At 48.8% G+C, this 26,961-nt stretch overlaps 1 protein-coding gene across 1 annotated transcript in view; it reads right to left on the bottom strand.

Annotated features, from left to right (window-relative positions):
* nup153 (nucleoporin 153) overlaps window positions 1-26,961 on the bottom strand; it is a 129,313-nt gene that overhangs the window by 95,630 nt on the left and 6,722 nt on the right. The window contains exon 2 of the mRNA XM_072509679.1: window positions 3,978-4,182. Within this exon, the coding sequence (XP_072365780.1) occupies window positions 3,978-4,182 (205 nt within the window). The remainder of the gene's footprint in view (window positions 1-3,977; window positions 4,183-26,961) is intronic.

A 26,961-nucleotide genomic window follows, 5' to 3' on the forward strand; every position in this document is an offset into this window, starting at 1 on the left:
CTGGGTAACTTGTTCTCAACAAGGTGAATGTTGGTGGCGATCCTGCTCAACTCAGTCTTGACCTCAAAAGTTTGGATCTCATTTCCGTTGGTGAAGACTTCGGCAACATCTTGTTGTGGAGGATGTTGATCGATTTCTCTGGACAGCCGGCCTTTGACAGGGACTTCCATAGCACTTCCCGGAGTCAAAAGCCTTCGTCAGATCGATGAAGGCCATGTAGAGTGGTTGATGTTTCTCCTGGCATTTCTCTTGAAGTTGCCGAGTAGTAAAAAGATAGTCCGCTGCTCCACGGTTTGATCAGAAGCCACACTGGCTTTCCGGAAGGATTTCTTCAGAAACTGGTAGAAGGCGGCTAGCAAAGACTTGGGCGATGATCTTCCAAGCAATGGAGAGTAGGGAGATTCCTCGTTAGTTTCCACAGTCTGCTTTGTCTTCATTCTTGAAGATGGTGGCGATGACGGCATCTTTGAGGTCGGCAGGAATTTCTTCTGTCCACAACAGCTGATGGAGAATTCAAGGAATCTTTTCTCCTCAAGTTTGAAAATTTCCGCTAGAATCCCATCCACTCCTGTGGTTTTACATTCTTCACATGTCTAATGGAGACTTCGACCACACCTGGTGAGGGTCCAAGATCATCATTGATGGGGAGTTGGGGGAATTTCCTCAAAAATGTCCTCATCTACGATTGTATCCCTTTTTAGGAGTTCTTTGAAGTGCTCTTTCCATCGAAGGCCGATGTATTCTGTCTCTCAAGTGGGTTCTGTCTTTACTCCACACCGGTTTGAGGCCTAGCGTGTTGGTTCCATATATTGCCTTGGTGGCAACACTGAAGAAGCCCCAGATGTCGTGCTGTTGGCAAGGAGTTGCAGCTCCTTAAGCTTTCTCAGTCTACCATTGGTTCTGGATTTCCCTAGTTCTTCATTGTGCTTCCACCATGGCTTATTGATGAACTCTCCTCTTTGCCTTTCTTGTTGGTTCTGCCGTTTTGTCAGGCGTGGGAGCTTTCCCCTTCTCGTCATTGAGTACTTGGATAGCGTGGTCTTTCTCATTGAACCAGTCTTGGTGTTTCCTAGTCATGTAGCTGATGGCTTCATCACAGCTTGAGATGATGGCTGTCTTCAGCTCTTCCAGTTTTTCTCCACTCCATTAGATTGAACACTTTGGAGAAGACATTGTTGGAAGCTCACTAGCATGCATGGTTCTGAGCTGTTTCTTCATCTTCCACTGCTTCCGGTGGAGTTTGATGGACATTGAGAAGGGGGATGAGCTGATGGCCTGACCAGCAGTCATCTGCACTGGTCATCACTTTGGTGTAAGGGCATCCTTTCAGACAGAAACAAAAGCATGACTACTATCAAACCTGCTTCTTGGGAGCAATGCTTTATCAATATACAACAAAATGTACAATCATAATTAAACCAAACCATATATTCAAATTAATCAAACACAAAGGACAAGATATTAACACACAAGTAGCTTTCTCTGCTGAAAAAGTATTTGTATTCTCTATAGTTGGGCAATCTGACTGCGTGCAGCAAAATGGGCCTCATTGTAGCAAAGAAATTAAGATACTCCTCATATTTTGCTGGTGACACCTTCAAAGGGATATTTCCCTGAAGAGGGAATCTCGAGCAAAGACTTTCACTGCATCATGTTGTTCATCCTACTGACACAAGGGCCTAATCCTAATATACTCAGTCTGCAATTTACTGTTGTTTAATCACAATTCAGAAGGTTTGATAAACCACAGTCGTGGCCCTGCACTACAACATGACGATTCAAGATGGCAGTTATGAAACATTGAGTTTTGAAGGAGTTTGTTCAGCTTTTCAACCAAGCAAAGATCTAAACTCAAATAATTACTTCTTCTAAACACTTTCTTGAATAAACTAGGCTTAAAGGGTAAACCTCACAGAATTATGAACGGTGGCTATTCTGGCTGAACAAATTGGTTCCTTTGTAATATATCAGTATTAGAATTCATATAACCACATCCATAACAGTTTATTAATTCTATTAGGTTAAATCATTAAGTACATTTAGAACTAACATTTTGTTAGAACATAGCACACAGAACATTACAGTGCAGTGCAGGCCCTTCAGCCCTCGATGTTGCGCCACATCCACGATGTGAAACCACTCTAAAGCCCATTTTCTGATTTTTAAAAATCAGACACTATTCCTTTATCGTCCATATATTTATCCAATGACCATTTGAATGCCCTTAGTGTTGGCGAGTCCACTACTGTGGCATGCAGGGCATTCCACGCCCGTACTATTCTCTGAGTAAAGAACCTACCTCTGACATCTGTCTATCTAACTCCCCTCAATTTAAAGCTATGTCCCCTCGTGCTAGACATCACCATCCGAGGAAGGCTCTCACTATCCACCCTATCCAATCCTCTGATCATCTTGTATGCCTCAATTAAGTCACCTCTTAACCTTCTTCGCTCTAACGAAAACAGCCTCAAGTCCCTCAGCCTTTCCTCACAAGATCTTCCCTCCATACCAGGCAACATTCTGATAAATCTCATCTGCACCCTTTCCAATGCATCCACATCCTTCCTATAATGCGGCGACCAGAATTACACGCAATACTCTAAATGCGGCCGCAACTGAGTTTTGTACAGCTGCAACATGACCTCATGGCTCCGAAACTCAATCCCTCTACCAATAAAAGCTAACACATAGTACGCCTTCTTAACAACCCTCCTAACCTGGGTGGCAACTTTCAGGGATCTATGTACATGGACACAGAGATCTCTCTGCTCATCACACTGCCAAGAATCTTACCATTAGCCCAGTACTCTGTCTTCCTGTTATTCCTTCCAAAATGAATCACCTCTCACTTTTCTGCATTAAACTCCATTTGCCACCTCTCAGCCCAGCGCTGCAGCTTATCTATGTCCCTCTGTAACTTGTAACATCCGTCCGCACTGTCCACAACTCCGCCGACTTTAGTGTCATCTGCAAATTTACTCACCCATCCTTCTACGCCCTCCTCCAGGTTATTTATAAAAATGACAAACAGCAGTGGCCCCAAAACAGATCCTTGTGGTACACCACTAGTAACTGGACTCCAGTCTGAATATTTCCCATCAACCACCACCCTTTAGTCTTCTTCCAGCTAGCCAATTTCTGATCCAAACTGCTAAATCACCCTGAATCCCATGCCTCTGTATTTTCTGCAGTAGCCTACCGTGGGGAACCTTATCAAACGCTTTACTGAAATCCATATACACCACATCAACTGCTTTACCCTCATCCACCTGTTTGGTCACCTTCTCAGAGAACTCAATAAAGTTTGTGAGGCACGACCTACCCTTCACAAAACCGTGTTGACTATCTCTAATCAAATTATTCCTTTCCAGATGATTATATAATCCTATCTCTTATAAACCTTTCCAAGATTTTGCCCACAACAGAAGTAAGGCTCACTGGTCTATAGTTACCTGGATTGTCTCTACTCCCCTTCTTGACCAAGGGGACAACATTTGCTATCCTCCAGTCTTCTGGCACTATTCCTGTAGACAAAGATGACTTAAAGATCAAAGCCAAAGGCTCAGCAATCTCCTCCCTAGCTTCCCAGAGAATCCTAGGATAAATCCCATCCGGCCCAGGGGACTTATCTATTTTCACACTTTCCAGAATTGCTAACACCTCCTCCTTATGAACCTCAAGCCCTTCTAGTCTAGTAGCCTGAATCTCAGTATTCTCCTCGACAACATTGTCTTTTTCCTGTGTGAATACTGACGAAAAGTATTCATTTAGCCCCTCTCCTATCTCCTCGGACTCCACGCACAACTTCCCATTACTGTCCTTGACTGGCCCTACTCTTACCCTAGTCATTCTTTTATTCCTGACATATCTATAGAAAGGCTTAGGGTTATCCTTGATCCTACCTGCCAAAGACTTCTCATGTTATCGGCAATAACCCATTTAAATGTGGATAATAAGTTTTATAATTGTACAACTACCTTCTGCACTGCTGGTTGTTGGTGTTGGTTGATGTCTTCCATTATCAAATGGCGGGGTCTCATTTACAAGGACTGGATCATTTTCATGATTGTTTACCGATCCTCTTGCTTCAGCTGGTTCGGTTTTTGAAACCTTCCCAAAGTATTTCTGCAGCCATCGAGGAACTATACTCTTCACAGTGTTTGTAACTCTTCCAATGATTCCCTGTGGGCAAAGTTGATTTTAAAAATCAGATTCAACAATAACCATCAATTTTCCTTTCTCGGTTTAAAAGTTACGCTGAATTAATTACTAGGGTGCTCTGCCCAGTTTTAAATTTGTCAACAATCCCATGCAAGGTAATAGTTGAAAGACCAATTACTGAACCAACAAAGAGAATGGTGACAGCATTAACCTGAGAAAGATTAGGGTTAATGGGTGAATGAAATGGGTGATGAATTTATGCATATACACAAGTTAAGATATTCAACACATGGCTTGCCAGAATTTAACATTTGGAATAGGGTAGACCTGAAAATCTTAAAGCCTCAAGGGTCGCTGCCTTGTTACCTTTATTGCAATTCTACCACACTCAGAACAGGAGCAGCTCATAGATATACAACAAACGAGGTCATGGAACCCTAGCCCCTGTACCAGTTCTTACCTCCACCCTTGCCTCACAGCACAAACATTTTTCAATTCCAAGTATTTATTCAATTCCCGTTGAAAGTCATTACTGAATTTGCTTCTAACACACTTTCATCAGACAATGCATCCCAGATTGTAGCAACTTACTGTGCAAAAATACTCATCTCGCTTCTAGTTCTTTTGCTAATTACGTTAAGTCTGTGTACTCTCGTTACTAATCCTCCTGGTACTGGAAACAGTTCCTTTCTATTTTCTCAATTAAACCCCATCATGATTTTGAACATCTCTATTAAATCCTCCCTCGGCTAAGGAGAACAACCCACCGTCTCATCTTTCCAAATAACACAAGTTTTGCATCTTTGGTACCATTCCAGCAAACCCTCTCTCAGGTCATGATATTGTTCATAAAGTACAACGTTCAGAATTGGGTACAATTCTCCAGTTGTGGCCAAACCAATGATTTATATCTTACTTTTGTAACTTCAGGCCAGTTTATAATGATAAGCATCCCGCATGCCTTTTGTTTCAAAAATAGTCTTCAACTTGTTCTGCCACATGCAAAGAATTTTATGCATGTACCCAGGTCTTTCTGTTCTTGAGCCCCATCTAAAATTCTACCATACATTGCCTCGCCTGAAAAAAACACTTCACACCTTGCTGTGTAAAATTGCTTCTGTCTAGGCCTCATGTTTGCTGCATTTAAGTTTCACGTCATCACAGAATCCCTACAGTGCAGAGGGAGGCTATTCGGTCCATTGAGTCTGCATCAACCCTCCAAAAGAGCATCCTACCTAGGCCCCTGCCCTATTCCCATTACCCCGTAACCCCACCTAGCCTTTGGACACTAATGGATAATTTAGCATGGCCAATCCACCTAACCTGCACATCTTTGGACTGTGCAAGGAAACCAGAGCACCTGGAGAAAACCCACGCAGATACAGGGAGAAAGTGCAAACTCCACAGTCACCAGAGGTCGGAATCGTGTCTCTGTCGCTGTGAAGCACCACTGTGCCACCTATACACCCTGTATACTCAAGTCCAGGTTACTAATATATATATATCAAAAAACAATAGTCCTAATATCAATCCCTGGGGATACTCCTGTATGTTTCCCTCCAGCCTGGAAAATAACCATTAACCATTACACCGTGCTTTCTGTCTCTTACTCAATATTGTATTCGCATTCCTCCTCCTCCCTGTAGTCCACGAGATTGAATTTTGCTAATATGTCTGTTATACGGTTCTTTATGAAGTGTTCTTTGAAACGGTCCATATACAAAGGTGGAAGATGAAGGATGAAGAATGAACTCTAGGGCGGCATGCGGCGCAGTGGATAGCACTGGGACTGCGGCGCTGAGTACCCGTGTTCGAATCCCGGCCCTGGGTCACTGGAGTTTGCACATTCTCCCCATGTCTGCGTGAGTTTCACCCCCACAACACAAAGATGTGCAGGTTAGGTGGATTGGCCACGCTAAATTGCCCCTTAATTGGGGAAAAAAAAAAATTGGGTATTCTAAATTTATTTAAAGAATGCAACTCAAGGTGCAAACCATTTTATGTGAGAATTCACCTCACCTAATTAATCTCCTGGGATGTTTTGCAAACTTGCTCTCTGTTCCCCACTCCACAAGCAAGCAAATTGAAGATCATTAATCCACTCCAAATAATAGGTTAACTGCTATTGTTGGCGTGACGTGCATATTCCCAAGTATTCAGGAACCATCATATTTCTCCCCAAACAGGCGACTCGGGGCTTTTCACAGTAACTTCATTGAAGCCTACTTGTGACAATAAGCAATTATTATTATTTCAAAGTCTATTCAATGCTATCTGCACCTGCGTCTACAGACCTTAATTCAGTTCCTTGCAGGATGCTCATCTAGTTCGCTTTCAATCAACACATTTATTTAGAAGCCCATCCACGCAGTGCATTGGGGTTTGGAGGCAGCGCGGTAGAATTTATTTGAGGTTATGCACAAACAAAGAACAAACAAAGAACAAAGAAATGTACAGCACAGGAACAGGCCCTTCGGCCCTCCAAGCCCGCGCCGACCATACTGCCCGACTAAACTACAATCTTCTACACTTCCTGGGTCCGTATCCTTCTATTCCCATCCTATTCATATATTTGTCAAGATGCCCCTTAAATGTCCCTATCGTCCCTGCTTCCACTACCTACAAGTCTTCAGTTTTATACTCATTTCCTGAAGTTATGCACGGTTTGCATCAACATAATTCTTCACTTTAAAAACCTAGATTGTTGTGAAGTTCAGATACATCTAATCCCGCCATTATTCTTCTTGATCTTAACTCCTCTGTGGCTCCCAAACTTGGAAACTTGGCTTCACCAATAGGATAAAAAAGATGCTGGAGGCAATATCAACATTGGCAGTATAAACACTAGGTCAAAGTGCCCATCTGAAGTGGTCCTTCAACAGTCATACTATAAACAATTTCATGATTTGCTGATCACATTTATCCTTAGACAGGAACAACCCAATGAATTGGTGAATTGCAAGAAAACTGATATTGAAGATACAGTTAATTCTTCTATCTATACTTGTTCCCATTGGAAGAATAGAATTGTAACCTTAATTAATAATGAATAGTGTTATGCTGTTCTTTTATAGATGTCATCAAAAACTCCCAGGCATCATTCAATAGTCCATGGGAGTTTTAACTTGTGTTCAGGAACATGGTCCAATAAAAACACAAGACAAAGTGGAGTGGCACACAAAGTGCAACAAACATTTCAAGCAGCTATGAATACAAGAATCAGAGGGACCTGGGTGTTCTTGTGCATGAATCACAAAAAGTTGGTTTGCAGGCACAGCGGGTAATTAAGAAGGCAAATGGAGATGTTTTTTCGAGAGGAAATGTAAGGGGGTTTTGGGGTGGGGGAAAGAGAAGGGGTTCAATGTTAATAATGGATAGGGGCGATATGGGGTCATGGGGCACAGACCAGTAGTATGATGATGGTCGATAGGGGGGGGACCCCCAGTTAGGATAGTCACGTGGAACGTGAGGGGGTTAGGAGGTCAGGTCAGGAGGTCAAGGGTGCCTGCGCATCTTGAAACTTTGAAAGCCGATGTAGTAATGCTGCAGGAGACTCACTTGAGGATGAAGGACCAGGTGAGACTTAAAAAGGGCTGGGTTAGTCAGGTGTTTCACTCTGGATTTGACAGGGCTGGGTTAGTCAGGTGTTTCACTCTGGATTTGACAGAAGGGCTCGAGGGGTAGCGGTAATGGTCAACAAAAGAGTACACTTCCAGATAGAGACGGTGGTGGCAGATCAGGGGGGTAGATATGTGATTGTGACAGGGGCGCTGGAGGGGTGGTTAGTGGCGCTGTTAAGTGTATACGGCCCCAATTGGGACGATGTGGGATTCGCAAAGGTGGTGTTTGGGGCCATCCCCGACTTGGACACACACAAACTGATAGTGGGGGGTGCTGGAAATTGATGCAGGAGCCAAGGTTGGACATGTCACGGCCACGCTCGCTGGTCCCATGGGGGGGGGGGGGGGGGGGGGGGGGGGCATTGGCTGGGCTAATGGTGGAAATGGGAGGAGTGGACCCTTGGAAGTTTCTGCACCCGAGGGAACGGGAGTACTCGTTTTCCTCAGCAGTCCATAAGGTATACTCGCGGATCGACTTTTTCGTGGTGGGGAAGGCTTTGCTGGCTGGCGTTAGGGGGTCGGAATACTCGACAATTGCAGTGTCAGATCATGCTGCACATTGGGTGGATATGGTACTGGAGAAGGGGGTAGCGCAGAGCCAGGGGTAGAAATTAGATGTGGGACTTTTGGGGGACCAAGTGTTCTGTGACAAAATTAAAAAGGTAATTAAGGAATAGGTAGGTTTCAACTGTACGGGTGAGGTGTCGATGGCAGTTGTCTGGGAGGCTCTAACGGCGGTGGTGAGGGGTGAGGTGATTTCATTTAAGGCCAGTGTGGACAAAGAGGAGAGGTTGGAGTGACAGAGGGTAATAGATGAGATGTTGGAGGTAGATAGGAGTTCTGCAGAAGATGGGGACCCAGCGAAGCTGGAAAAGAGGAAGGAACTACAGGCAAGGTTTGACTGGCAATCTACCAGGAAGGTGGTGCGCCAACTGAGGCGAGCAAGGGGTGCAGTTTACAAACATGGAGGTTAGGTCAGCTCCGGAGGGAAGCAGCAGCAAGGGAAATTGTTCAGGTGAGGGATGGGGCAGGGAAGTTGGTGGTGGCTCCGGATCTGATTAACAAGGTTTTTAAGGAATTTTATGAGAGGTTGTACAGGTCAGAGCCACCTGGGGAGACCGTGAGATGCAGGAATTTCTAGATGGGTTGGAGTACCCGAGGTTAGGGGAGGGAGACAGGGCTACATTAGAAGGAGCGATAATGGAGCAGGAGATAAAGGATGCGATTGGGAGGATGCAGTCGGGGAAGGTGGAGGGGCCGGATGGGTTTCCAGAGGAATATTATAAAAAATTCAAGGATAAGCTGGCACCCCTGATGGTGGGGATGTTTGAAGAGGCGATAGGGAAGGGGGTGTTGCCACAAACCTTGGGGCAGGCATCGATTTCCCTGTTGCTAAAAAAAGATAAGGATCCGACAGTGTGGGTCGTTTAGGCCCATAACGCTTCTGAATGTGGACGCAAAAGTATTGGCGAAGGTACTTGTGGGTAGGCTGGAGGAGTGCCTCCGGAAGGTGCTGGGTGAAGATCAGGCAGGGTTCGTGAGAGGGAGGCAGCACTTTCCAAACGTTAGACGGGTATTGAACGTCATTATGGCACCGGCAGAGGGGAAGGAAACAGAGGTGGTTGTGGCACTGGACGCTGAGAAGGCGTTTGACCAGGTAGAACGGGGGTACTTGATGGCAGTTCTGGAACGGTTTGGGATTGGACCAAGATTTGTGAACTGGGTAAAGCTACTATACAAGGAGCCGAGGGCGAGTGTCCGCACAAACAACATCAGCTCGAGATACTTTTTTCTCCACCGTGTGACCAGGCAGGGATGTCCTATGTTCCCCGTTGTTTGCACTCGCGATTGAGCCGTTGGCCATCACATTAAGTAGTTCGGGGGTATGGAAAGGAATAGTGCGGGGGGGGGGGGGGGGATAGAGCATAGGGTGTCCTTATATGCCGATGATTTGCTGTTATACATGTCGGAACCGAGTGTGTCGATAGGAGCAATATTGGAGCTGCTTAGAGTGTTTGGGTCTTTCTCGGGGTACAAACTAAATCTAGACAAGAGTGAGTATTTTGTGGTGTCTCGGACAGGGGTGGGGGCATGGGTGGGGGGACTGACTTTAGGTATCTGGGGGTGCAGGTTGCCCGGGAGTGGGGGGGGGGGGGGCTCCGCAGGTACAACATTTCTAGTTTGGTGGGGAGAGTGAAAGCTGATCTGGCAAGGTGGGATGGTCTCCCTCTGTCACTGGCGGGTCGGGTACAGGCGGTTAAAATGAAGGTGCTGCCGCGATTTCTGTTAATTTTTCAATGCCTGTCGATTTTCCTGCCAAAGGCTTTTTTCAGAGAGATTGAGGGAAGGATTACTTCATTCATATGGGGAGGGAAGGTGGCCAGAGTTAGAAAGGTGCAGCTACAGAGGGGAAGGCAGGCAGGGGGTTTTGGGTCTTCCGAACCTGATACATTACTACTGGGCAGTAAATGTGGAGAAGGTGCGGAGCTGGGTCAGAGGGGTTGATTCCCAGTGAGTCAGAATGGAGACTATTGGGCAGCGAATGTGGAGAAGGTGCAGAGCTGGGTCAAAGGGGTTGATTTCCAGTGGGTCAGAATGGAGGAGAGTTTATGCAGGGGGTCGGGATTGAAAGCACTAGCAACAGTGCCGCTCCCGATAGCCCCGGGGAAGTACTCAGGGAGTCCGGTAATAATAGTTTCATTGAGAATTTGGAGGCAGTTTCGCCAACACTTCGGGTTGGGGGCAGGGTCAAGGGAAATGCCGATTTGGGGGAACCACAGATTTGAGACAGGGAGGTGGGATGGAAATTTTCGGAAATGGGAGAAGGGGATTAAGACACTAAAAGATTTGTTTCTTGGGGGTCGGTTTGGAGGGCTGAAGGAGCTGGAAGCGAAGTATGGGCTGGAGCAGGGGGAAATGTTTAGATACATGCAGGTTCGAGATTTTGCCAGAAAGGAGATGCAGAGATTCCCGGTGGAGACGGCCTCCACATTGCTGGAGGAGGTGCTGACGACAGGGGTACTGGAGAAGGGGGTGGTGTCAGCGGTTTACAGAGGTATTTTGGAAGAGGAGAAGGCACCACTGGAAGGGATCAAAGCAAAGTGGGAGGAAGAGTTGGGAGGGGATTTGGAAGATGGGTTCGGTGTGTGAGGTTCTCTGGAGAGTGAATGCCTCAACCTCGTGCACGAGGTTGGTACTGATACAGCTGAAGGTGGTATACAGAGCACACCTCACAAGGGCGAGAATGAGCCGATTCTTTGAAAGAGTAGATGATGTGTGTGAACGTTGCGGCGGGGGCCCGCTAATCATGTTCATATGTTTTGGTCCTGTCCAAAGCTAGAGGATTACTGGAAGGAGGTTTTTAGAGTAATTTCTAAAGTGGTGCACGCGAAACTGGACCCGGACCCCCAGGTGGCCATATCTGGGGTGTCGACCAGCCAGGGTTGGAAACGGGTGCGGAGGCAGATGTTGTAGCCTTCGGCTCGTTGATTGCCCGAAGGCGGATCCTGATGGGATGGAGAGCAACCTCTCCACCCTGTGCCCTGGCATGGCGGGGTGAGATTTGTTGGAATTCTTGACTCTTGAGAAGGTTAAGTTTGAACTGAGAGGAAGGTTGGTGGGGTTCTACAATTCATGGGCATTATTCATCATGCACTTTCAAGAACTGGATAACATCGGACATTAGGTTTTTTTTTGGGGGGGGGGGGGGGGGGGGGGGTGTTGCTGGTGACTATCGGGTGATTCCGGATTCCTTTTTGTCATTTGTTTATGTGACCATGCAGGCTAATGTTTGGGGTTTGGTGGGAGGATGGGATCGGTTATTGATATGGGGATTGACATATTTGTTACTGCTTATTGTTTGTTGGTGGGTGTAAATTTGGGAGAAAATGTGAAAAAGGAGAATAAAAAATATTTAAAGAAAAAAAAGGCGGCAAATGGAATTTTGTCCTTCATTGCTAGAGGGATGGAGTTTAAAAACAGGGAGGTTATGTTGCAGTGGTACAGGGTGCTGGTGAGGCCACACTTAGAGTACAGTACTTGAGAAAGGATGTACTGGCACTGGAGGAAGCGCAGAGGAGATTCACGAGGTTAATTCCGGAGTTGAGAGGATTTGCTTGAGGAGAGACTGAGTAGACTGGGACTATACTCATTGGAATTTAAATATTGATATACAACTGAGTATACAATGTTCCTTGTATTTAATAATGAAGCATTTCAAGCAAATATAGAATGTCTTTTAAAAAGGAGCCATTAGTTTTTCAAAAACCTAGATGACATTTTTGTAATACCCATAATATGTACAAATTTCAAGCTGAAATAAATTGCCATAGATTATAAGGATAGATATTTGAATAAGACCAATAGCACAAATTTGAAAACTAACACATAGGACCAGAAAGGCACAGGTTTGTATTCAGAATTTCACATGTAATAAATTACTGAAAGACCCCTAGTTTGAATATTCAGGTATCTTTGGCAAACAGACATTATTACAAAGACAAATATAACAAAGAGCCATTGCAAACCTCAAATTAGAATCCATGGGGCACCATACTTTGAAATCAGAGGGCAAGAAATAAATTACAGTGCCAAGACCATTTTAGTCTTAACTTAGATACAAGACAGAATCTGCTATGCTCTCATATCTGAAACAAAAAACAACGGTGCCTCTTAAACAAAAGTGTCCCCAATCTCTCCCAAAAGGTCATTGGGATAATGGTGGAACAAAATTCCACAAATATAATTTGGATTCCCTTAACTTTCCGATCTTTCTTTTCAAAAATGTTGGCCTTTTCCAGAAATATCCCAAGAGAATGAGGTTTTTCAGTCTTGACAGGTAAATCGTGAGGTGAACGTAAAAGTATATAGTAATTAGGACTTCCGGGTGCGGCGATGACTAAGTCGCACGTTTCGGCAGCTCCCGGTGGAACGGACTTTTGGGCTCTTAATAGGAGCCCCATCGGCAATTTTAACGGCAAATAACACTGTGCGGTAATCCAGAAGGGAATCCCCCCTGGACACGGATGGAAAAAAGAGAGGAAAGTAGCTGGATTGCGGTGGATCCTCAAGAGCAGCGGCCAGGAAGGCAGGCACAAAGCAAGATGGCGTCGGAAGAAGGCAGTTTAATATGGGGCCCTGACCAACAAAGAGTTCCTGCGGCGTTGCGTAGATGAACTCAAAAAGGAGATGAAGAAGGAGCTGTTGGCCCCGATACTACAAGCGATTGAGGGGCTAAAGGAGGAGCAAAAGACCCAGGAACAGGAGCTTCGGGTCGTGAAGGCAAAGGTTGCTGAGAATGAGGACGACACACAGGGCCTGGTGGTGAAAACGGAGATCCACGAGGCACAACACAAAAGGTGTGTGGAAAGGCTGGAGGTGCTGGAGAACAATGCGAGGAGGAAGAACATAAGGATTCTTGGTCTTCCCGAAGGTGCAGAAGGGGCGGACGTCGGGGCATATGTGAGCACGATGCTGCATTCGTTAATGGGATCGGAGGCCCCGACGGGTCCGCTGGAGGTGGAGGGAGCCTATCGGGTTATGGCGTGAAGACCGAGGGCTGGAGAAATTCCTCGAGCAATAGTTATGAGATTTCTCCGATACAAGGACAGAGAGATGGTCCTCAGATGGGCCAAGAAAACTCGGAACAGTAGGTGGGAGAATGCGGTGATCCGCGTGTATCAAGATTGGAGTGCGGAGGTGGCGAGAAGGAGGGCAAGCTTTAATCGGGCCAAGGCGGTTGCATAAAAGGAAGGTCAAATTTGGAATGTTGCAACCGGCAAGACTGTGGGTCACACATCTAGGGAAACACCACTGTTTCAAAACGGCAGATGAGGCGTGGACATTTATTGTCGAGGAGAAGCTGGAGTGAGCGGGCCAGAAAAAAAAGAACGTTTGGGACAAAGGGGGGGAAGAGGGGTGAATTTGTGGGATGAAGGGGGGAACAGGGGGAAGAGAAGACTTCCCAGATTGTGAAACCTGCGACCCTGTAACTTCTCTCTCTTCCCCATGTCGTGGGGGAGGGGGTGAGGGAGGATGAGGAGCTGTGGGCGCCGGCCATTGGGGGCGGGGCCAAAAGGGGAAGCGCGGGCTTTGTTCCCGCGCTATGGTAATCATGGCGGGAACAGGGAAGCAGGAAGGAGGGGGCCTCGCACAGTGTGACCCGAGGTCACGGGGGGAAGCCGAGGTCGGCCAGAGTTTGCTGACTTCTGGGAGCAACATGGGGGGTGCAATTACGCTAGCTTGGGATCTAGCGGAGGGGGGGGGGTTAACTGGGTTGCTGCTGCTGGGGAGAAGGGGGAGCTGGTATGGGAGGGGGGGGCGCCACCTGGGGGGGGATACAGCTACGTGGGAACCGGGTGAGGAGCTGGATTTAAAAAGGAAATGGCTAGTCGTCAAGGGTGGGGGGGGGGGGGTAAAGAGCCCCCCAACCCGGTTGATCACATGGAATGAGAGAGGGCTGAACGGGCCGATTAAGAGGGCACAGGTACTCGCACACCTAAAGAAACTTAAGGCAGATGTGGTTATGCTTCAGGAGACGCACCTGAAGCTGACAGACCAGGTTAGACTTCGCAAAGGATGGGTGGGGCAGGTGTTTCATTCGGGGCTGGATGCAAAAAACAAGGGGGTGGCCATACTAGTGGGGAAGCGGGTAATGTTTGAGGCAAAGACTATAGTGGCGGATAGTGGGGGCAGATACGTGATGGTGAGTGGCAAACTGCAAGGGGAGGCGGTGGTATTAGTGAACGTGTATGCCCCGAACTGGGATGATGCCAATTTTATGAGGCGTATGTTAGGACGCATCCCGGACCTAGAGGCGGGAAAGTTGGTAATGGGTGGAGACTTTAATACGGTGCTAGACCCAGGGCTGGACAGAACGAGGTCCAGGACCGGAAGGCGGCCGGCTGCAGCTAGGGTGCTTAAGGATTTTATGGTGCAGATGGGAGGAGTAGATCCCTGGAGATTTTGTAGACCTAGGAGTAAGGAGTTTTCGTTTTTCTCCTATGCACATAAAGTATTTTCACGAATAGATTTTTTTGTTTTGGGAAGGGCACTGATCCCAAAGGTGACGGGGACGGAGTACACGGCTATAGCCATCTCGGATCATGCTCCACACTGGGTGGACCTGGAGATAGGGGACGAAAAACAACAGCTTCCACCCTGGAGAATGGACATGGGATTATTGACAGATGAGGGGGTGTGTTTAAGGGTGAGGGGGTGTATTGAAAGGTACTTGGAAATTAATGATAATGGGGAGGTACAGGTGGCAGTGGTCTGGGAGGCACTGAAGGCAGTGGTTAGAGGGGAGCTGATATCTATTAGGGCACATAAAGGAAAGCAGGAGGGTAGGGAAAGGGAGCGGTTGTTGAATGAACTGCTGAGGGTGGACAGACAATACACGGAGGCTCCGGAGGAGGGACTATACAGGGAAAGGCAAAGGCTACATATAGAGTTTGACTTGTTGACTACGGGTAAGGCAGAGGCACAATGGAGGAAGGCACAGGGTGTACAGTACGAGTATGGGGAGAAGGCGAGTAGGTTGTTGGCCCAACTGAGGAAAAGGGGAGCAGTGAGGTAGATGGGGGGGGGGGGGGGTGAGAGATGAGGAGGGGGAGATGGAGCGGGGAGAGTGAATGGAGTGTTCAAGGCATTTTATGAAAGATTATATGAAGCGCAGCCCCCGAACGGGAAGGAGAGAATGATGTGCTTTCTGGATCAGCTGGAATTTCCTAAGGTGGAGGAACAGGAGAGAGTTGGGCTGGGAGCACAGATTGAGACGGAGGAAGTAGTGAAAGGGATTGGAAGCATGCAGGCGGGGAAGGCCCCGGGACCAGACGGATTCCCAGTTGAATTCTATAAGAAATATTTGGACTTGCTGGCCCTGCTACTGATGAGAACCTTTAATGAGGCGAGGGAAAGGGGGCAGCTGCCCCCGACTATGTCAGAGGCAACGATATCGCTCCTCCTAAAGGAGGAAAAAGACCCGCTGCAATGCGGGTCATACAGGCCCATTTCCCTCCTGAATGTGGATGCTAAGATCCTGGCCAAGGTAATGGCAATGAGGATAGAGGAATGTGTCCCGGGGGTGGTCCATGAGGACCAAACTGGGTTTGTGAAGGAGAGACAGCTAAATACAAATATACGGAGGCTGCTAGGGGTAATGATGATGCCCCCACCAGAGGGGGAAGCGGAGATAGTGGTGGCGATGGATGCCGAGAAAGCATTTGATAGAGTGGAGTGGGACTATCGGAGGGAGGTGCTGAGGAGATTTGGTTTTGGAGATGAGTATGTTGGATGGGTGCAGCTGTTGTATAGGGCCCCAGTGGCGAGTGTGGTCATGAATGGACGGGGATCTGCATACTTTCGGCTCCATAGAGGGACAAGGCAGGGATGCCCTCTGTCCCCATTATTGTTTGCACTGGCGATTGAGCCCCTGGCAATAGCATTGAGGGGTTCCAAGAAGTGGAGGGGAGTACTTAGAGGAGGAGAAGAACACCGGGTATTTCTGTATGCGGATGATTTGTTGTTATATGTAGCGGACCCGGCGGAGGGGATGCCAGAGATAATGCGGACACTTCGGGAGTTTGGAGAATTCTCAGGATATAAACTGAACATGGAGAAAAGTGAGTTGTTTGTGGTGCATCCAGGGGAGCAGAGCAGAGAAATAGAGGACTTTCCGCTGAGGAAGGTAACAAGGGACTTTCGTTACTTGGGGATCCAGATAGCCAAGAATTGGGGTACATTGCAAAGGTTAAATTTAACGCGATTGGTGGAACAAATGGAGGAGGTCTTCAAGAGATGGGACATGGTATCCCTGTCACTGGCAGGGAGGGTGCAGGCGGTTAAAATGGTAGTCCTCCCGAGATTCCTCTGTGTTTCAGTGCCTCCCGGTGGTGATCACAAAGGCTTTTTTCAAAAGGATCGAAAAGAGCATCATGAGTTTTGTGTGGGCCGGGAAGACCCCGAGAGTGAGGAAGGGATTCTTACAGCGTAGTAGGGATAGGGGGGGGGGCTGGCACTACCGAGCCTAAGTGAGTACTACTGGGCCGCCAATATCTCAATGGTGAGTAAGTGGATGGGAGAAGAGGAGGGAGCGGCGTCGAAGAGATTGGAGAGGGCGTCCTGTAGGGGGACTAGCCTACAAGCTATGGTGACTGCCCCATTGCCGTTCTCACCGAAGAAATACACCACAAGCCCGGTGGTGGTGGCTACATTGAGAATTTGGGGGCAGTGGAGACGGCATAGGGGAGGGACGGGAGCTTCGGTGCGGTCCCGGATAAGAAACAATCATAGGTTCGTTCCGGGGAGAATGGATGGGGGATTTGGAGCATGGCAAAGAGCTGGGGTAGTACAATTAAGAGATCTATTTGTAGATGGGACGTTTGCGAGTTTGGGAGCGCTGACGGAGAAATATGGGTTGCCCCAAGGGAATGCATTTCGGTATATGCAATTGAGGGCTTTTGTGAGGCAACAGGTGAGGGAATTCCCGCAGCTCCCGACGCAGGAAGTGCAGGATAGAGTGATCTCAGAGACATGGGTGGGGGACGGTAAGGTAGCGGACATATACAGGGAGATGAGGGACGAGGGGGAGATCATGGTAGATGAGCTGAAAGGGAAATGGGAAGAACTGGGGGAGGAGATTGAGGAGGGGCTGTGGGCAGATGCCCTACGTAGGATAAACTCATCATCCTCGTGTGCCAGGCTAAGCCTGATACAATTTAAGGTACTACACAGGGCGCATATGACTGGAGCACGGCTTAGTAAATTTTTTGGGGTAGAGGATAGGTGTGCGAGATGCTCGAGAGGCCCAGCGAATCACACCCACATGTTCTGGTCATGCCCGGCTACAGGGGTTCTGGGTGGGGGTGGCGAATGTGCTTTCGAAGGTGGTGGGGGTCCAGGTCGAACCAAGCTGGGGGTTGGCTATATTTGGGGTTGCAGAAGAGCCGGGAGTGCAGGAGGCGAGAGAGGCTGACGTGTTGGCCTTTGCGTCCCTTGTAGCCCGGTGCAGGATATTGTTAATGTGGAAGGAAGCTAAGTCCCCGGGGCTGGAGACCTGGATAAACGATATGGCAGGGTTCATAAAGTTAGAACGGATTAAGTTTGTGTTAAGGGATTCGGCTCAGGGGTTCACCAGGCGGTGGCAACCGTTCGTCGACTACCTCACAGAAAGATAGAGGGAATGGAAAAGAAGTAGATAACAGCAGCAACCCGGAGGGGGGGGGGGGGGCAAGGAATCGGACGGACTCTCAGGGATGTTATTGTACATGTATAGGTATTTGGTATATGTAATTGTATATTGGACTGTAATTTTGGAGAGTATTTATTTTGGACAAGGCAGTTGCCATTTAGTTTTGTTTTTCTTTTGTTTTTGTTTATATATATTATTTATTTGTTTAAAACTGGCCACGGCTATTTATTGCTTTATTGTTGTGTAAAAGAAACACTACGTATTGTTATGTTTGGCCAAAAAACTCGAATAAAGTATATATATTTTTAAAAGTATATAGTAAATATATGATAGCAATCCCAGAACAGCATTTCTAATTATTTGATGACAACAGAATAAGGAGGCACAGGTTCAAACTAATAATGTCAATTTAGGATAGATTCAATAAAGTTCTCAAAATGATTAACAGGTCCAATGGCCATCCAGATATGGCATTAAACAACTTCATGCTGTAAGGATGAGACTGGAAAGTCTTTGGGAAGAAATGATCCAAGGTGAAGCTCACCTGTACCGATTTTGTGAAGTCTAGCTCTTAGCCCACCACCTATGTTGATCAATGAGGATGTCACTTACTACACTGAAAAAAACTTTTACTGGTGCTGCATTTTTAACCTAACAAAAAATTAAAAAAATCACAAGGCACTTCATAAAGCAATAATGAAGCCTAAACCAAAGTAGATATTAGGAGGTTTGGTCAAAGCAGTTAAGATTTAAAACAAGGTTTGCTAAAACAGAGGAGGACAGAGATATTGAAGTAGGGGCTGGCAGATCAGGAGGAATATGCAGTTGAAGACACAGCTTTCAAAGACGAGGGGGCTACAACAAGAAGCCAGTTCAGAGGAATGGAGAACTTGAGTGGGAGAAGTTGGGGGCTTGGTGAAGTTTCTGAAACAATGAGTACGAATATATAAAGAATTGAGATAAAATTTTAAAATCTGGATGATCAGGAACCAACGTAGGTCAGCAAGGACAGGAACAATGGCAAAAGGGACAAAAGTACAGGTAGGATAAAAGAGGTCGTTCTGGAAATTTGTGACATTTACGGGGTATAAATTAGGGAGGAAGAGAGAGTATTTTGTCATGCCTCCTTCAGGTCTGGAGTGGAAAGGTTGCCGTTTAAGGTAGCAACAACTCACTTTAGGTACTTGAGGTGCAGATAACGCGGGACTGGGCATGACTCCGTAAGCTAAATTTGACGAGCCTGGTGGACAAGGTGGAGGATGATTTGGGAAGGTGGGATGGACTCCCTTTGTTTTTGGCTGGCCGGGAACAGGCAGTCAAAATTAATATTTTGCCACAGTTTCTATTTTTTTGTTCCAGTGTCTACCGGTCTCTTTGCCGAAGGCATTTTTTCGACGAGTGAATAGGCTGGTCTCATCGTTTGTGTGGGCTGGAAAGGTTGCGAGGATAAGGAAGTCATGCTCCAAAGGGGGCGGCAGTCAGGGTGCTTGGCTCTTCTGAATTTGTTGCACAATTATTGGATGGCAAACGTGGAGATGATGCGGGGCTGGATGAAGGAGACTGAGGCTTTGTGGGTGCGGATGGAGGCAGGGTCCTGTAAGGGGTCAGGGCTACGGGCGCTAGCAACAATACCGCTGCACGAGAAGGGCTTTAGGTATATGACGGTGCGGAATTCCACAGGAAACACTTTCCCGGTGGCAGAAATATTGGGGGTTGGTTTTCAGCACTATGTCGGAGGTTTTGCATAGGGAATTGAGCCAGGTCCCTAGACATATTCGGGATGTCATAGCCTTCACCTTGTTGATTGCTTGGTGGGTTTTGTCGGCGTGGAGGTCAGTCTGTCTGTCTCCACCCACCCCCCAATGCCTCGGTGTGGCTGGGGACTTGTTGGAGTTTCTGTCCTTGGAAAAGTTGAAATGTGCTCCGGAGGGGCTGACATGGGGTTCCACCAGAGACGGTGGGTCGTTCATTTTACATGGAGGACAAGAAGCAGGCTTGGGCGCATTGAAATAGAGGTGACAAAGACATGATTGAATTGCAGCAGCAGAAAAGTTAAGTTCAGATTCAATGGGGATGATGGCAAGGTTGCAATCAGTCTAGCTCGGTCAACGAACAGAATTGATGTCTAGAGATCAAGTTTGAACTGGGGACACGAGACAATGGCTTCAGCCTTGCCAACATTTAGCTGGAGGAAATTTGTAGTCTGGCAAAATAAAATAATCAACGATGGCTAGGTGTTGTCTGCAAACAACCTGAATCTTGCTGCAGATCATGTGAATGTGTCACTAGAAAGCAACATGCAGATAAGGAGGCAGCCGTGGATAGATCTCAATGAAGCATTGGTGAGTTTTTTAAAAATATATTTATTCAAATATTTCAACAAATTTTCAACAAACTCCACCCCCCCCCCACAAAAAAAAGAAACAAGAACACAACAATCAGAAATTATAGATTGGATTTCCCCCATATACAATAACCCCCCATATAACATTAAAAAATGGAAATAGGGAAGCCCCCCCCCTTCACCCAAACGCCACCTGAAAAGAACCCCCCCCCCCCCCGCCCCCTCGGGCTGCTGCTGACCTCCTCCTAACGCTCTGCGAGATAGTGTAGGAACGGTTGCCACCGCCTGGAGAACCCTTGCACAAACCCTCGCGAGGCAAACTTTATCCTCTCCAGCTTGATGAACCCTGCCATGTCATTGATCCAAGCTTCCACACTAGGGGGCTTCGCTTCTTTCTATAGTGGCAAAATCCTCCGCCGGGCTACCAGGGACGCAAAGGCCAGAATACCGGCCACTTTCGCCTCCTGCACTCCCGGCTCGTCCGATACCCCAAACAATGCCAATCCCCAGCTCGGCTTGAACCAGGTGTTCACCACCTTGGGCATAGTCCTCGCAAAACCCCTTCAGCACCGGGCACGACCAGAACATATGGACGTGATTTGCCAGGCTCCCCGAGCACCTCCCACATCTGTCCTCCACCTCAAAGAATTTACTCAACCTCGCCCCTGTCATATGCGCTCTGTGAGTAACTTTGAACTGCATTAGGCTGAGCCTGGCGCAAGAGGAGGAAGAATTAACCCTACTCAGGGCATCAGCCCACAGACCCTCATCTATCTCCTCCCCAAGCTCCTCCGCCCACTTGCCCGTTAACTCCTCCACCGAGGCCTCCTCCTCCAGCTCCTGATAAATCGCCGAAACCTTGCATTCTCCAACCCATACACCCAAAGTCACCCTGTCCTGAATCCCACGTACCAGAATTCCCTCACAAACGCCCTCACTTGCACGTACCTGAAAGCGTTTCCCGGGGGTAGCCCAAACCTCTCCTTCAGTGCCCCTAGGCTCGCAAACGTCCCATCGATGAACAGGTCCCACATTGTTCTAATCCCTGCCCGATGCCAGCTCCGAAACCCCCCATTCATCCTTCCAGGGACGGACCGATGATTCTCCCAAATCGGGGACGAAACAGAGGCACCCACCTCGCCCGTGTCGCCCCCAGATCTTCAGCGTCGCCACCACCACCGGACTCGTGGTGTACCTTGTCGGCGAGAGCGGCAGCGGTGCCGTCACCAGCACCCTCAGGCTCGTGCCCACACAGGACGCCATCTCTAGCCTCTCCCACGCCGTCTCCCTCTCCCTCCATTACCCACTTACGGATCATCGCCACATTGGTTGCCCATTAATAGCCCCCCCCCACGGTCCCTGCTACGCTCCAGAAACACCCTCTTCACCCTCGGGGTCTTATTCGCCCACACAAATCCCATGATGCTCCTGCTTACACATTTGAAAAAGGCCTTGGGGCTCATAATGGGAAGGCACTGGAACACAGAGAAACCTCGGGAGGACCGTCATTTTGACCGACTGCACCCGACCCGCTAGTGAGAGTGGCAGCATATCCCATCTTTTAAAATCCTCCTCCATCTGCTCCACCAACCGCATCAAATTGAGCTTGTGCAGGGCCCCCCCAACTCCTAGCTACTTGGATCCCTAGGTACCGAAAGCTTCTTTCCGCCCTCTTCAGCGGTAGCTCATCTATCCCCCTTCCCTGGTCCCCTGAATGCACCACAAAGAGCTCACTCTTCCCTACGTTGAGTTTATACCCCAAAAAGTCCCCAACTCCCCAAGGATCCGCATGACCTCTGCCATCTCCTCCATTGGATCCGCCACATACAACAACAGGTCGTCGGCATACAACGTCACCCGGTGTTCCTCCCCTTCCCCGCCCCCCTTGACCAGTCCCCTTCATTTCCTGGACTCCCTCAGTGCCATGGCCAACGGCTCAATTGCCAGTGCAAACAACAAGGGGGATAAGGGGCACCCCTGCCTCGTCCCCCGGTACAGCCGAAAGTACTCCGACCTCCACCGGTTCGTAGCCACACTCGCCACTGGAGCTCTATATAGCAGCCTGACCCAACTGATGAACCCCTCCCCGAACCTCCACAACACTTCCCAAAGATACTCCCACTCCACCCGATCAAAGGCCTTCTCCGCGTCCATAGCTGCCACTACCTCCGCTTCCCCCTCCACCGAGGGCATCATAATCACATTGAGGAGCCTCCGCACATTTGTGTTTAGCTGCCTACCCATCACAAATCCCGTCTGGTCCTCATGAATCACCCTCGGGACACAGTCCTCAATTCTCGTAGCCAGCCTTCCCCGCCTTCATGCTCCCCAATCCTTTAACCAGCTCCTCCAGCCCAATCGGCGCCCCCAAACCAGCCACCTCCTCCTCCACCCTCGGGAACCTCAGCTGATCTAGGAATCGTCGCATCCCCTCCTCTCCCGCTGGGACTCAGACCTGTACAGATCCCCATAGAAGTCCCTAAATACTTTGTTTATTCTCACCGTACTCCGCACCGTATTCCCCCCCTATCCTTAACTCCACCAATCTCCCTTGCTGCCTCTCTCTTACGAAGCTGATGTGGCAGCATCCGACTCACCTTCTCCCCATACTCATACATCGCCCCCTGCGCTTTCCTCCGCTGTGCTTCTGCTTTTCCCGTGGTCAACAGGTCGAATTCCGTCTGGAAGTTCCGTTGCTCCCTAAGTAGCCCCTCCTCGGGGGCCTCTGCATACCTCCTGTCCACCCTTTGAATCTCCCCCACCAACCTCTCCCTCTCCTCTCTCTTCTCCGTGGGCCCTAATGGAGATTAGCTCTCCCCTGACCACCGCCTTCAACGCCTCCCAGACTACCCCCACCTGCATCTCCCAGTTGTCGTTGGCCTCCAAATATCATTCAATACACCCCCGTACCGCCCTCATCCGCCAACAGTCCCACATCGAGGCGCCGGTCCCTCTCCTCCCCCAACTCCACCCAATGCGGGGCGTGGTCCGAGATGGCTATGGCCGAATATTCCATTCCCTCCACTTTCGGGATTAGCGCCCTACTCAAAATGAAAAAAATCAATCCGGGAGTAGGCTCTATGGACGTGGGAAAAGGAGGAAAATTCCCTGGCCAGCGGCCTGGCAAACCTCCATGGATCCACTCCCCCCATCTGGCCGCAGCCGGCCTCTTACCCGTCCTGGACCTAGAACGGTCCAGTGCTGGGTCCAGCACCGTGTTGAAGCCCCCCCCTCCCCCATTATCAAGCTTCCTACCTCCAGATCCGGAATCCGACCCAGCATGCGTTTCATAAATCCGGCATCATCCCAATTCGGGGCATATACGTTCACCAGTACCACCCCCACCCCCTGCAACCTACCACTCACCATCACATATCGACCTCCATTATCCACTACAATATTCAGTGCCTCGAACAACACCCGCTTCCCCACCAGTATTGCAACCCCTCTGTTCTTCGCATCCAGCCCTGAATGAAAGACCTGCCCTACCCATTCCTTTCTCAACCTAACCTGATCTGCCACCTTCAGATGTGTCTCCTGGAGCATAACCACGTCTGCCTTCAGTCCCTTTACGTGCGCGACCTCCCGGGCCCTCTTGACTGGCCCGTTCAGGCCCCTCACATTCCAAGTTATCAGCCAGATCGGGGGGCTACTCGACCCCCCCCCCCCTGCCGACTCGCCATCTCCTTTTCTAGGTCAGCCACGTGCCCGCGCCTCCCGCCCCACAGGCGGCGGACCCCCGCCCCGACTACCTCTCCTACTTCCAGCTCCCTTTTGGCCAATGCAGCAGCAACCCAGTTCTCCCCCTCCCCCCGCTAGATCTTCATCTAGCCATTTTGCTCCCCCCATGACACTCCCGTAAGTCAGCTGACTCCTGCTGACCCCGGCCTCTCCCGCCATTCCATCGACCCCCCAGTGTGAGTCCCCCCACTCCTTGGCAGTCAGTGTGCACGCCTCTCCAGCACCGCCCCGCCCCCATTCTTCCTTAACACGGGAAAAAGCCCGCGCTTTCCTGAGCCGGCCCCGCCCCCTCTGGCGCAGCACCTTTTTGCGGCCTTACCCCAACTCCCCATCCCCGGGCCTCCACCCCCCCATTTCCTCCGTGGGGCCCTGCCCCTCCAACACCCACACTCTCCCACATCAAATCCATTCACCCATCCCCACCCAGCACTCAAACAAAAAGAACATTCCCCAAACGCGGTAAACACAATAAACATCCCCCCACGACAAACCCTCAATTTGAGTCCAACTTTTCAGTCTGTTCCATGCCTCATCAGGATTTTCAAAATAGTGGTGCCGATCTTGTAACGTGACCCACAATTGCGCTGGCTGCAGCACCCCGAACTTCACCCCCTTCCGATGGAGCACCGCCTTAGCCCGGTTGAAACCAGCTATCTTTTTAGCCACCTCTGCACTCCAGTCCTGATAAATTTGGATCTCCGTGTTCTCCCACCTGCTGCTCCGCTCTTTTTTGGCCCACCTCAGGACACACTCTCTGTCCACAAAGCAGTGGAACCTCACCTCTGCAGCCCTTGGCGGCTCGTTGGCTTTGGGTCTCCTTACCAGGACCCGATGAGCCCCATCCAGCTCCAGGGGCCTCGGGAAAGCTCCCGTGCCCATCAGCGAATTCAGCATCGTGCTCATATATGCCCCGGCGTCGGGCCCCTCCACACCTTCAGGGAGACCCAGAATCCGAAGATTCTTCCTCCTCGACCTATTCTCCAGGTCCTCAAATTTTTCCGCCCACCTCTTGTGCAGCGCCTTGTGCGCCTCCACCTTCAACGCAAGGCCCAAGATCTCGTCCTCGTTACCGAAGCTTTTTGCCGCACCTCCCGGAACAGCACCTCTTGGGCTTCTGGGTCTCCTCAAGCTTCTCAATCGCCGCCTTCATTGGCGCCAGCATTTCTGTCTTCAGCTCCTCAAAGCAGCGTTTAAGAAACTCCTGCTGCTCCTGCTCCCACTGCTCCCACGCTGCTTGGTCTCCACCCGCTGCCATCTTGCTTTTCCTCCCTCGCACTTTCCGCTGCACCAGGATCACTTTTTTAGCCACTCCACTCCAGGTCCAATCCATATAACGTCGGGGGGACCTTGCTGTCACCTTCCCACACTGGAAGATGTAGAACAATTGCCGTTGGGGCCCCTCTGAAGAGCCCAAAAGTCCGTTCCCGGCGGGAGCTGCCGAACGTGCGACCTACCTAGGCATAGCCGCAACCGGCGAAGCATGGTGTGTTAGGTGGAAAGATATTCTGGTTGGGATCATGTTAAAAACAGTGGAACGAAGCAAGAGTAGTCCGGTAGTCACTTGGAACTTTAGAGTTCTGTGCATCCCCGATTTCCTTCAACTTAACCACTGGCTAGGCCACAAATTGATTTCCCTCCAAACTTTTCTGCCTCTCTCTCCCACGTGAGTCTTAAAACCCCTCTCTTTGACAAAGCATTTATCCATCTGAACTATTATCTCCTTGTGTGGTTGTGTTAAATTATCTGCTAACACTTCAATATTTTACAATGTTAAAAGCACCAGACAAATGCGAAAAACATAGGTCAGTGCCCGCACAAAGAATCTGCAGTGTACCAGTGCAGTCAACGTGTTAGTCTAATATCAAGGACAGCAGGAAGCATAAGGGAAAAAGTGAAAGATGAGATAGGGATGATAGGCATATAAAGTACATAATGAGGCTTGCAGTATGTGCAGCAAGAGTCACCATAATTCTTACAAATTGACTAGACATGGTTGCACACCTTACTGGTATAAGACAAAGTCCTATTACATAAATTAGATACATTTTACACATTGCTTTAATTGAATTTCTTTTCAGACATCAAAAATGTTAATATGGTTGAGTCAGCTGTAGCTCAGTTAGTAGCACTCTCACCTGAGTCACAACACACCAGTACTTGAGCATAAAAATGAAGGCTGACAGCCCAGTGCAGAACAGATGCACTGTCTGGCAGATCAGATGTTAAACCCACCTGCCCTCAAGTGGACATGAAAGATCCCATGGTACTATTTCAAACAGGAGCTATCCTCAGCCAAAATTGATCTCCCAATCAATTTCACAAAAACAGATTATCTGGCCATTGTCACATTATTGTTTATGGGAGCATGTTGTGCACAAATTAGCTGTTGGATTTCCTATACTACAATAGTGATAATACTCCAAATGTAGTGATTGCACTAGAAAGGGTGCAGATGAGAGTCACCAGGATGTAGGGACAGCACAGTGGTTAGCACTGCTGCCTCAGCACTGAGGACCCGGGTTATCCCTGCCCTGGGTCACTGTCCATGGGCAGTTTGCACATTCTCCCCGTGCCTGCATGGGTCTCACCCCCACAACCCAAAGATGTGCAGAGAGGTGGATTGGCCACAGTAAAATTGCCCCTTAATTGGAAAAAATAATTGGGTGCTCTAAATTTTTTTAAAAAGAGATTCACCAGGATGTTGCCTGGGGTGGAGTGTTTCAGCTATGAAGAGAGGCTGGTTAGGCTGGGGTTGTTTTCCTTAGAGCAGTGAAGGCTTGGGGAGGGGGGGGGAAGAGAGAAGAGACTTGACTGAGGTGTAAAAATCATGAGGGACATAGATAACGTGGATAGAGCCTTAGATGTTTACAGCATGGAAACAGGCCCTTCAGTCCAGCTTGTCCATG

This window comes from Scyliorhinus torazame, chromosome 6 (assembly GCF_047496885.1).
Source record: "Scyliorhinus torazame isolate Kashiwa2021f chromosome 6, sScyTor2.1, whole genome shotgun sequence".
NCBI lineage: Eukaryota > Metazoa > Chordata > Chondrichthyes > Carcharhiniformes > Scyliorhinidae > Scyliorhinus > Scyliorhinus torazame.